At 36.4% G+C, this 13,377-nt stretch overlaps 1 protein-coding gene across 7 annotated transcripts in view; it reads right to left on the bottom strand.

Moving 5' to 3' along the window:
• cobll1b (cordon-bleu WH2 repeat protein-like 1b) overlaps positions 1-13,377 on the bottom strand; it is a 56,643-nt gene that overhangs the window by 16,157 nt on the left and 27,109 nt on the right. For all 7 annotated transcript variants that reach the window (XM_077216384.1, XM_077216382.1, XM_077216381.1 and 4 more), the window contains 2 exons: positions 7,165-7,356; positions 3,582-3,789 (listed from right to left, as the gene is read on the bottom strand). In XM_077216384.1, coding sequence (XP_077072499.1) covers positions 3,582-3,789; positions 7,165-7,356 — 400 coding nt within the window. The remainder of the gene's footprint in view (positions 1-3,581; positions 3,790-7,164; positions 7,357-13,377) is intronic.

Raw genomic sequence — 13,377 nt, 5'->3', positions numbered from 1 at the left:
CCTTGATGTTCACTTATAATGTTAATACATCTTTTTGTACAAAGAAAACAAAACGAATGAATATGCTTGGAAACTATTTTAAACCTTCATTCTGACCCTCTGTCTGACATAATCTGTTTTTAAGCGGCGGCTCCTTTAAGGCTTGACAGTAATCAGCCACTGTTATGATTTGCAAACTTCATTGCATAGAAAACAGTATCAAGGAAATTGCACGCGTAAGTGTTTTGAAAACATTCCCCAAATAAAACCGTCATTTACAGACCATGCATTTTCTCACGGTTGTGATGTAGCTGCTGTCAGATTTCAATACAGTCGGCTGCTTCATGTTTTAACAAAAGTTTCTTTGCGAACTTTCCATTATACTATGCCTCGCTTACAAAACAAAATGCTATGAATTCATTTAAAATAAATATTTAAAATAAACCATCTACTAGTTTACAATGCTGGGATCCTTCGGAAGTCTGTACAGAGGTGCAAACAATCTGTTTAAACTTGATGCGCAAAAACCTTCTTTCACTCTTCCTTTTTCCTGTTGTCGACAGACTGAAGTGTGTAGAGTGTCAGAACTGAACACACATCTGTATACTATATCCAGTGTAGACAGCATCAGTGATTATAACAGGTTTTATTTGCTTTTGACGCTCACATCCAGTGTAGTCAAATGTTACTGTGCGTTCACATCGACGCTGGCGAGAGCATCAAAATTAGTTTTCGCCGCCCTACCAACAACGCCGTAGAAAGATTCGTGGACGCTCTGATGTAGATCTAATGCTCTGTCTATTTTTTAAACTTTATTTCAAGGGGCCGCAAAGCAAACAAGCATGTTTATCGTTATTTGTGCAGACTGGCCCCAAATAGGGTATAAGTTAACCTCATGAAATCTTTAAAATGTGAAAGTAAGAAATTGGTCAATGGAAAGAACTTAACAATTTGTTTGCTAATGAAATAATCCAATTAAAAGTCATTTGTTTGTGTGGTGTGGCTTTTGTGTTCATGGTTAAATGCTAGTTTAATTTGCATTCCCGCTGAAAAACAAGCATTCTAGTGCAAAAATGTTGCACGCCTTTTAATCAAATTCACATGATCAACCTCTCCTCCATTTTGCTTGGGAACTAATGTGTTCGAAACCAAAGTTACAGGACTGTGTTCTCTGGAATCCTCTCCAGCGGAGCACTTCTACATTCCGATTGGTTGCCGTGAATTACCATAAAGTTGACTTGACTCTCCTTGACGCTGATCTGTGCCTGATCTAAATCTGTTCTCATCTGTCATTTATTTAAATGGATAAACTGTTAAAGGGAAAATGTGTAGTTTTTTTTGGTATTTTATTATCTAAAATCATTATTTTTATTCATAAACATGTCCTCAATGGTGTACAAATACCTCTGCCAATAATCTGACCTATCCTCGTAAACGAAGAATTTATTATCTTTATATACATGTGACTGGAAGGTCCACGGAGGCTTCCATGTCGTTCCGCCATCTTGAAAAACTGTAATAGCAGAGAGGGTCAAAAAGTACTAGGCCAACGCGTTTTCGTTCAGAGCCAGCGTCACATGACTGAAAGCAGCAGAAACGGAGGATCAGAGCAGTGAGAGGCGCTTGTCACGGCCCCGGCAAGTCAGTCAGTAATTCATACTGTAACATTCGTTTGTTCGTTGTGTCAAGTTGCAGTTTGTTTGAAATAACAAACCTGTTCACCCGAAGGAAAACTCGACGAAGTGCTATTAGAAGACAACCTGTTATAGCTTTTTGGTACATAACAGCTACTGTAGATGCAACACGCATTTGAAAAAGCGAGGCGCTGGAGAGCACAATTCGTTTGAATGCAAAATACAATTTCACCGCTAGATGGGAGAAATTCCTACACAATGTCCCTTTAATAAGAAAAATAGTAATAAACTCAAATTAACATTATTTCATGTTTTTTTTAATAACAAAAAAAATTGTACCACATATTGCGCTAATTATTACCATAAAGATAATGACAATTATAATTGCATTACGAATTGCTGTGAATACGGTAAGGTAAGCTCAGGTAAAGCTCAGCTAACGTTAGCACGCAAATCGGATAGCTGCATGCTATACTACTATCTAAGCTAACTAAAAAACACTAAGATCGGAAAAATGTTTAAATTCACAATCTATAGCTTCAGTTATATACTAGTATACGAAAAATATAAGTTAAAAGACATTAATGACTAGTTATAACGTAGTTCAAACGACTTCTATAATAAAGTGATTTTGTCTGATTTGTAACCAGGCACAAAAGTGATTACCCATAAAACGTGCTTTGAACCAATCGGATTGCTTGGGTCCTAAGCTTAGGACCCATCTCTTCAGTGGGACTCATCTCTTCACCCATCGGCGGTGGTGTGAACGCACGGTAAATCGACTGAATGCCAGTCAGTCCTTCCAGAAAAATGCAGAGTTTTTTTGTGATTGTTGTGGGCAAAAATCCTTGATTATGCGGCCCGTTTACTTAAAAAATGCGATGGAATATGCGGGATATGTATGCAATTTTATGCGATCAAATTGCGGGAACTTGCAAAAATTGCGGGAACTGGCAAAAACTGCGGTTTGATGAAAAAGAGAAAAAAAAAGTGATCACAGAAAGTGCTGGAATCTTGTTTTATTTCAGACCTTAATAAACACATCAAACTTACAAAACATTGATGAGTCAAACAAGTTCTGTAGCTTTACAAAAGGAATATGCTTCAACTTCTGTAAAAATTAATAAATAAAATATAAAAAAATAAAGTGTGCTCCCGTTTTACAGCTTTTCGATGATGTTCACGTCGCGTAATTACGTCACTTCATAACGTTCCCATGGCAACAGGGGGAAATGGCTGCTCTTTTGTGAAGCAAACGTAACATTTTTCAACTTTCTGCTAAGATATATGTGACATTTTTTTTGCTACGAAAATGCGAGGATTATGAAATCATGCAACCCCCGTATATTTTGCTTGGAAATCGTCAATTTATGCGGTGAAAGTGCGGCGTATATGATAAAATGCGGACATTGGCTGATTATGCACTAAATCATGCGATCGCATAATCGCGTTTTTCTGGAGGGACTGGCCAGTGGGCGGGTCTATGCTGTGATCATGTATAACTATTTGTCGAGGTCTTGCTCTGGAGGCGGTCATATGAACGTTTTTGCAAATGTGACGTTGTTACTTGTGGTTATAGTAAGCGCACGAATCAGAATCAGTGAAAAGTAAAGGCATTTTCAAATAAGCATTTAATAAAACTCCAAAATCGCCAATGTTATTGGTTGAATTCAGAATAGCACGCTAGCACACGACTATTAGTGTCGTAGAGGACGGTCGAGTGCTAAGCCACTGTTTGCAATAGTGCCTACTGTTTCACATACTGCATTTATTTATTTTGTAAAAATCATAAATGATTAACTTTGCAACATTGAATTAGACCAACACTGAACTAAGAGTGTTGAGCTGAATACTGACTCTATTATCTTTTATAGAGCTGCTTATGGAGCTGAAGTCATTTCATAATCAATTTTGATTTCATGGGGATTTTGTGTTTAATTCATGTTTAAGGTACAGTGGCGTATATACCTCAGGCATAAGTGATCCTGTCCTTTTGATTTTGTCTTCCAGGCCTTTCGGTTTTAGCAGGATCTTCTCAGCCCCTAGGGCTCCGATAAGGGCGTTGGGTTTGAACTTCACATTGTTCCTGTTGGTGGTGACGAGCTCTATGGTGTGGCCAGAAGGGTTCAGGTGGTACTTTGCACAAAGCATGACCAGCAGGTCCATCATGGGTTTGCTGGAAAACATGCAAAAGCAGAGCAAACGTTAAATATCAATTGCTATCAATCATTCTGATAACATCTCATTTTGTGTCTAACAGAAGACATAAAATTGGGTTGGAATGATATGAAAGTTGAATACATGGGGACAAAAATGCCATTTTTTGGTGAACTTTTCCTTTAGGACACAAGCATCTTTGTTTTACGGTTTCAAAAAGTTATGAAAGATATTTTTTTTCAATTATATTTTGTTGTTGAATGAAAGCCAAAGCCCCAGGAAACATGTGACTCAGACACAAGCTTGGTTATCTGTGAAGTATCAAGAATTTGCATTAATGCTATTTTGCTGCAGGGAAGTCTTACATGGCAATCCATATAAAGGAAGTTCAGTTGATTGTTTTTCAAGTGTTCGTGACAATAACAGTATAGTCATGTGAACACAGTGAAATTCAGAAGAATTTGTGCAAGCCTTTCTTCACTACAAAAAATTATTTTGGTATTCCATGGAACACACGGGTTTGTTGTAAATAATGAGTAAATATTTCCTTTCGTGAACTATTCCTTTAACACTGCATCAACAAACAGTGAGGATCATTTCAAACGTGGTTTCTTTTCCATTGACTCCTGTAAGGCTTCAGTGAAAACAATGACCTATATGCTTGACACATTGCAAACTGAAAGTGTGGAAAATCCTTTCGAGACAGCTTATGACACAAAAAGCTTTCCAGCTGCTTTTGGAATTCTAGGATCTGAGAAACCTTTGGAAACACAGAGAATAATATTATAATCCTGCTAAGAAGGAGGCCAGCAAGTCTGAGTGGCACATGTTTAGAAAAGCAGGTGAAGAATTTGATTATTAATGGCTTTATGTTGAATTTGGTTTCAGTTTTAGCATTAAGCAGGCAAAAAGTTGAACATAGGAAAATTAGCTTTCATACAGGTGATCGGGATCAAAGAACAGATTGAAACAATGATTAAATGTGATGACTGATTGTCTGAAATCAGGTTTGTGCCGGGAAAAAGAAATAATACTTTAGCAACACAATGTAGAAGCACAAATTAGTCCGTCCGTCCAGACAGACAGACAGACAGACAGACAGACAGATAGATAGATAGATCTAAGTAATGCTATTAATATCAAAGTAATTCTATTTAGCCAAGTTTAAGTAAATCCCACTGGTAAACCTTTAATAGTTGAGATGAAGTGTCGAGGACAGAAAACACCCTGACACTGAACACGGCACAAAGAGCCCAGCAAATGATCCAAATGCTGAAATCGATCAAGTGTTTAATGATAATCACAAACAGCATAACAAGATGCAGTTTTACTCCAACGTCATTTTGTACCCAAACCAACCCAGATTAGTTGCAGAAGCTCTGAGAAACATGCGGTCCCACCCAGCTGACTCACTGCAGCAATCATCTGATTAATTTCATAACAACAATCATCTGAGAATCTTCATGGTCTCATATACAGTACAGCACAGCTCTGAGATTAACACCTTCCATGCAGAAGTGTACCATATTCAATAAGAGTAAAGTTCCGTAAAATCGTCTCAGCTTTGAGAATTTTTGTATTAAAGGTCCCATATTGTACAACTTTCTGAAGTTTTATTTTAGGTTTTGATGCCCTTAAGAGTAGATATTTGCAGTGTAAGTACCAAAAACCACGTCGATATATTTTTACAGCTCCTTTCTCAGGAGCTCTGCCAAGAACAGGTCGATTTTGGCCTGTCTACTTATTATTCAAGAGCCTCTCTTCTGATTGGCCTGTTGTTTTCTGAGTGACCCACCATTGGCGACTGAGTAGTTCTGACACCACAAATATACAGAAGTCACAACAGCTCGTGAAAAGGCATAGCTACTTTTGCATTTGTCTGTGGATCGACTGTTTTGAAACTTATATGGTAGTTTCATAAAGCCTAGACCTCTGTTATCATGAAAAAAAACAGGAAATTTCAGTTTTGACAATATGGGACCTTTAAGTTACTATAATAATCCATAATGGTTCAGGTTGTTAGGGCTACAGAAACGGACACAGCTGCAAGTAAACCAATGTTTCATGTGCTCAGGCTCAAACTGTAATTTTTGCAATGTTTATTCCATCCTGCCAAACATGCGCCATGTTCAAAATAGTTTGTAGGAAACATGATTACATCATCATAAACTCTCTGAACAGTGGTATTTGAATAAGTAAAGAACTAGATTTGTAAGATCATGAGAGATGATACAGTATCTGAGCAGTTTCAGGGGTGCTTCTTCATTTTTGGCATTGTGGCCTAATAAAGAGTTTTGCAAAAGCAACAAATGTCCAGTCTTGTGTAAAGGTTTGCCAACAAACTCCTCAAGCACATCTCTAAATTGTAATTTGTTTACAATATAATTTTTCTAAAATATTTGGCAATCATTACTTCTGGATGGAGGGAAACTTCAGTGTCAACCAAAGTCAACACAATCTTTTTCAATGTTGTTTGCAGAGCACAATGAAGTGTGTTTTTAAAGAATATATGTTGAATAAAGTCATTTTTTCTTATCCAACTAGCAAATGTTTTTATTTTGATCATGTTTTAAGCTTAAACTTAATTTAATTTTGTTATTTATGCTTTAAACTTTTTTTTGAAAATGGGGCACAAAAACAAACATATTAAAAGCATTGTTGATAAAGTAAAAATTATAAAAAATAGTTTTTTGGAATAAAAAAAGCATTAAAAGAAAAACTTAAATTTTGCCTTGGCAACTAACTGAAAAAAATTGAAGTACTAACTTTGATACAAAAATAAATTTTGCTAAATAAAAATATAAAAAATAAAAATAATAATAATAATAAAAGCATATAACAAAATTACTAAAACTAAAAGCTAATGCAAGATATTAATAAATACTATGATGGTATATAAATAATACTAAAATAACACTGAGCGGTTCAAGTATTATGAATCGAAGACATTTTTATAAAATGTGAGACTTTTAATGGTCTTCAATTTTGAAATATCTTTAAGAATCCACTGGAACTCTGACTATATTGTAAAATCACTTTGATTTTTCACTTCTTTGTCAGCTAGTTGTGTTTATATCTTTTCAGAGACTCTCATCTTGAAGCCTTTCTATTCCTGTCATATCATTGTTCAAGTTTCCTGTGTTTATGTCCTGAGTCCTTTTGTTCCTTTTGGTTTCAATAATAACCCACTGAGTTCACCTGCGTCTGGTTAAGTTGTTTGATTTCTATTTCTTTTGGATTATCTTGTTTATTTGATTAAAATTGTTCATTGTCTCTTCTTTTCCTTCATCTTCCCTGCTTAAAATGTGAGATCTTTACCAAGTGAACTCAAAACCAGTCTCCAGCAGTTTACAAATCCAGCTGTACCTAAAACACAACCAACAAAACCCCTCACCTGCCATGGACCACGATGGTCTTCTCCACCCCTCCAGGAAGGACCACGGTGAGCGTTAAATCCTGCTCCAGCAGGTTTTCCTTCTGGTCCATGGCAGGGTGAGGGTAAGCTGGGATCTTGTGGCTCAGCAATGGAGCATCCACGCTTTTCTGGACAGGAGGGGGAGGAGGTGCTTTGCTTTTCGATGATCTCCTGTTAAACAAAGAGAAAACGGATTAAAAACAGGAAAGTGCCATAAGACTGTTCTGTTGAATTTATGAGTTATAGGTGCAGAAAGCAATTTCTGAGAAGCTGTTGATATTTGGAATCAACCCAAACATACACACCCCTACCTTCATTGCTCCGTCCCCAAAATACACGAACACGTAATGCAAGAGTGGATGTCTCTTTCATAGCTGAAGCGAAGCAAAACACTAGTCGCCAGATACTAATGCTTGGTTAATGTAGCAAAAACACTGTCCTGTTAAACACACTATATTTAGAGAAAAATGACTGTAAAATCAAGAGTGTAAACACTAACGCAGGCTACATCATGATTTTGCGATCTGACACATTTTGCAAAACAATGACATAAAATTCTGCAGCTAGTTTCCATTTGCATGCATGTAATTTATTTTTATACGTAAATACCATCTTTGCATGAAAAATAAGTACTCAAACAAGACCTGCAGGTCTGCTGTCACATCCAAAACAGATTTTAACCCCATCCTCATTCAAAAACAGTCCAAAAATGTTATCATTAGGAGTACAACAGCTTGTCACAAGGGCAATACCCTTAAAATGACAACTGTGTACCTTATTTACCCCTAAAAGGTTCATAGTAATAGATTAGGGTACATATTAGTACTTTGGTGTAGGTTCTACTATGAATCTTTTAGTGGTAAATAAGGCACAAAGTTGTCATTTTAAGGATACAGTTATTGTACCCATACTTTTTCTGACAGTTTATGTTTGCAAAGCCTACATATATCACAAAATAATGCACACTGAGACAAGTAAAGCACAGGCTGATTTATAATGCAGAGCTAGAAATAGTACAAGGTTTGGCAAACATTTCCTCATTTTATGCTCAATTATTTCCTCTATTGTTTAAGAATAATACTAGGCCTATCTATCCTTCTTCCTGGGCATTACCTCACCATGACTGGACACACCAAAAAAGGTCAATGACGTGTAAATCTGGTCATGTGTGACCGTCTCAGACTAAAGTTTCAGATTTCAAAACAGGATTTTTTTTTCCACAGCTTGAATTGAATTAATATATTTACGACACAGTCCAAAAAACGCTGTTGCTCAATGTGGTCAATTTTAGGTTATAGGGCATTGAACACCTCAGGCTTTATTACGCCATATGAAGCAGAAGGGTTTTGTTTGAATGTCAAATTAATACAAATATGATGACTCCAGAGAGATGAGAAAATTACTGTACGTTCTGTTCTGCAAAAACAATAATAGTGGGCATCAGAAACACAATAAATCACCATCTTCTGACATACTAACAGTTCACATGTCTCTCAACAGCAGACAATATTTTATATGAATTACCTGATTTTTATTTGATTTACAAAATTCCCTATGGAGAGCCAGGAATAGTACAGGCCTAAGGGACAGAGTGTAAACATTACGCAGGAAGTTGGGAAAGCCCCTGAAATGTGTGCATTAGCATAGGGTGTTATGTTTGAGTTGGTAGGGCAGGCCAAAGTAAACACAAGGGTTTCTGACACGGTAAGCAGACACATTTAAAACAGACGTCTCAAATAGCAAACGTCCCATTAGTGTCTACCAAAGTGCTCATTAACATACATCTGAAGATTTATTTACACAAATGGCGTTTTTCTTCAAAGGTGCCGTAGCTCGTCCAATCAGAATTCAGAGTCAGAATTACAAGATTCATTGAATTGAATTGTATTATCTGTTATAAAAACACCAAAATAACAAAGCACAGCATTGCACGTATCTTTCATAGAAAAGGCAATACCAGAATGCATTCAGACAAAAATAAATAATCCAAAATGGTAGTTTTCTCTCTTCTTTCCATTTGTATCTGTTTCCCCCTGAAAGGACTTTTATGCAGTGGATTAAGAGGAATATTATGAATACAAAATGACTTTTAATGGGATCATTTCAAACTATTTCAAACTGCAAATAGAGCCTTGAAGGCTCAAATCAGTCGACAAACTCACATGCAGACACCTACACCTACACAAACATCGACCGAGACACAATGTTGAAATTTCAAGGTTTCACAACTGTCCACCTCTTCAACCATAACAGCTTTATCAAACCTCTCTGCGATTCATGAATACTGCAATGCATAGTCTGCCAGGTAATAATTTATATTATTACCGTCAAACATCGCCCAGTAAGTGATATAAGTTGAATACGGTACATCCAACTTCAGTACATCCAACTTTACTTGTGCATACAATACACTCATGTAAACCAATATTATATAGCAAATCTCGACTGCATGATTGATATCATTGCAAAATATAAACTAAATTATTGCACAGCTTTATATAAAAGTTGGCTGCAACTTAAATATATCAAACTTTATCTGCATACATATTTTTTACTCATGCAAAGCGATATATATATATATATATATATATACACACACACACACACAGTATGAATTAAGAGTTGCAGAGAGCATAAAACTTCTGAAATTTAATTTTTTTGAGAATTAAATGCTAAACAAAAAAAAATGCGTATTGTTGTGCCTATGCAGTGTATAGTAATATTAACTATAACTTTTGTACCCTTTATGTTAAATGTAAAGTCTGAGTCCTGAACCAAAACCTGTTGAGAACCAGGTCTCTTCTTACCTTTCTAAATATGTTCCTAAATCCGAATATTCCAGCCAGGTATGTGATGCATTTATTCTAGTCAAATGAACTTAAACTGTACATTAGTGAGATGAAAGGGACACACGTGGTAACGGTTTTGCTGCCAGCTGAATTTAAACGACAAAGAGCTTCATGGAAACATCTGACAGCATGCATGCATTGTTTGACTTGTTTTGTTGACATGAGAGGCTTGCATGTAAACAAGCGACCCGGCTGCAAAGACAAAAGCTGACATGTTGACTGACTGCTTTTAATGCTGTTTTGGGAGGGGGGAAATCTGTGGAATGGACTTAAGAACAGCTGTGAATCTGAATGTATAAGCAAATGATGGACGTCTGGGCCTGTATATGACTATGAGAGGCTGATCACAGTGAGTTGCTCTGGAGACTTTTTGAGCACCATCTCAGTGAATTACACACCGGCGTGTCGGAGCTTGACTGAAGGAAAGGCTTATCCTGTGACGCATCGCTTGAGATCTAAACTCATTCATCATCGGCACAGATAGCTATCATTAAACACAACCACATATCTTCAATAAACTAGAGCTCTCACACAGACGCATGCATGCTTTGCTCACAATGACAACAAAAAAAACAGATTTTTTTGGTGTAACCAACTTAAAAATCTGCTATTTTGTAACTTCAACTGAAAAACATCACACGAAACCACATTTGTATACTGTATGCTTTTAAATCCAGTTTCAAGCTGATTTTCAAATTGGATTTTAAGTAGTTTTTTTGTCGTGTAGAATACAACATACACTACAAAAGTTTGGGGTCGGTAAGATTTCTTAATGTTTTTTTTTAAACAAGTCTCTTATACAGTAAAAACAGTAACAGTGTGAAATATTATTATCATTTAGAATAACTGTTTTCTATTTGCATTTTTTTGTAATCTAATTTATTCCAATGTATTCAGTGTGACGTGATCCTTCAGAAATCATTCAAATATGCTGATTTGCTGAAGAAACATTTATTATTATCACTGTTGAAATAGTTGAGCTGTTTAATATTTTTTTGGAAACCATGACCATTTTTAGTGTAAACACCGTCTTATAAACTGCTGGAGAAAGCAACTGTAATCAATTAAGTTGGGTTAACAGCATGATGTCATTAAAAAAATGACTTAATGACCAGCAGAGTGAAGAAACATGACTAATGTCTCAGTGAATGTTTGCACACGGAATTTAATTAATTAATAAGATAAACCCACAATGTCTCAATGCATAAACTCAAGAGACATGAGGTCACATAAGAGCATTTTAGATCGCACCTCAACTCTGATATATTCAAAACACCTGTTGTGGGGGGAAAAAATCTGAACAACTTGTGCAGCTATTTTCTGAGTCCTCAAAACAAGGGCGAGGCAAAAGTTTAAAGCAGGCACAGGCAGCCATGCGTTCACCATACAGATCCTAACGCTGGGTAATCTGCATTATCACAGTAACGACTCAACACACACAACAACATTTTTAGACTATCTCGGATCATCAGACATCAGTAAACTAAGGTCGTAAGGCTCATTACTGGAATATTTGAAATACCAGCACAGACCCCATTCCCCCCACTGATCTGGCTCAAAATGTGAATACATTTCCCCCCAAATTGAAGTATGTAAATTATGAAAACTCTCATATTTGAGCTTTTTCTCATCTCGATGAGACGTCTACTAACTTTTATCCTGGGATGCTTTAAAAGCTATGGATGACATTCACAATATATTGATGAAAATATTATTTACCAACAAACATTTAGCAACTACATATCTATGTTCTTCTGGCACTCTAGAAAAAAAGCTGTTTCATATTAGTACTTCGTTCAAATTGAGCTAAAAATGTCCAAAAAGTACTGTGTGATGTGAGGATCAATGGATAAACTTAGAATTTTTGTTGCAAACAGCTGATTTTAGCCTTTAAAGCACAAATGCATTGATAAATAAGACATCCCAGTCTCAGCAACACCAACACAGCAATTACAAAATGTTTATTATATATACGTATTGGCATTACTTTGAAAACTGATAAATTCAAAATATGATTTACTTTTATATGCCATATTTCTCATTATTCATAATACAATTTTAAACAGGTCATTAGAGCCGTAGCGCTGCTCACATACATCAAGTGCCAGTTTACAGTTGTGTAATGTCACAGTAATTTCATCTATTTGGTGTGATAGTCACACACACTCTAAAATCTGTGCAGTAGAAAACACCAGATGTCGAGATGCATTTCTTAATTTAACTTGAGCGCTGCGTTTTTAAAACTAGACGCTGCAAAAGATGTGAGACACTTGCGCAACGGTCAAACACGTCCGTCTAGCGTGTTTACATAGACAAGCAATGGAAAAGTAGTGCAGTGGAACTGAAAAACGTGATTGTCCATCACGTAGCTGAGACATTTATGTTTTTCCACTAGCTGTTATAGTGAGGAGATAAACATGGCAGATTGTGTACAGACTTTGCTAATTGTGGGCGGGGCTTGTTACATTATGATGTCCTAATGCAGAGAAAATGCGAACGGCTCATTTTGAAACACTGTTTGTGATTCATGGGGAATGTAAAAAGGAGTGGGCGGATTTTTACCATTATAGGGTGGTTGTATACACACACTGCAAACACACATTTGTGTTCAAACACCATGTAAAAGTGAATTTTCCATAATAGGTGCCCGTTAAAAAACTTAATGGGCAAGAAAGCCATCAAGTTTCATAAATACAGAAAGTTGGAGTATGAGATAGGTTTTAACAGTGTCATTGGTTTAAATTTACAACAAAAAAAACACGGAACACCATTAAAAGGCTGAAAATTGTAACATAAATAATATGTAATGCACTATTAAAAATAAATAAAGTTTGTGATTTCTGAAGGATCATGTGATACTGAATACATTTCATTTTAGAGAGAGATTGAGAGAGAGAGAGAACTTTAGCACAAAAACTATTTTACTTTTTTATAGGTTTATGACTTCCTACCATTCAGAACTAAAACAGAGGCAATGAGTCTTTTGTTAATATTATCAGCTAAGCAGGCATTAAGTGTCTGCCGCCCATTTCCATCAACTTTATTAAATGCTGTGTGGTCCTGTGGGCGGCTGCAAGCCAGCTACAGTAGCCTAATTAATGTTTACAATACTTACTCAGCAAAGACCACTTGCGTTATTAAAGCGCTCAGGGAGAGTGCGGCTATCTGGGGTCACCTGAAATCACTAATACGTGTATTATACTGGGGAACAACAACATGTAGAAGAAGTTCAGGGGGTACCGACACACAGACTGCTCGAATTCCTCGCATTCTGCATTACTGCAGCTGCCATGCGAGGAGCGACAGATGCAATGCTTTGTGGAATTTCATTATCCGAAGGATC

The sequence above is a fragment of the Siphateles boraxobius genome, unplaced genomic scaffold, assembly GCF_051911475.1.
Source record: "Siphateles boraxobius isolate OS27281-9 unplaced genomic scaffold, OSU_SipBor_1 7, whole genome shotgun sequence".
Lineage (NCBI taxonomy): Eukaryota > Metazoa > Chordata > Actinopteri > Cypriniformes > Leuciscidae > Siphateles > Siphateles boraxobius.
The sequence above is the reverse complement of the archived record's forward strand: the minus strand, read 5'-3'. Positions and strand labels throughout refer to the sequence as shown.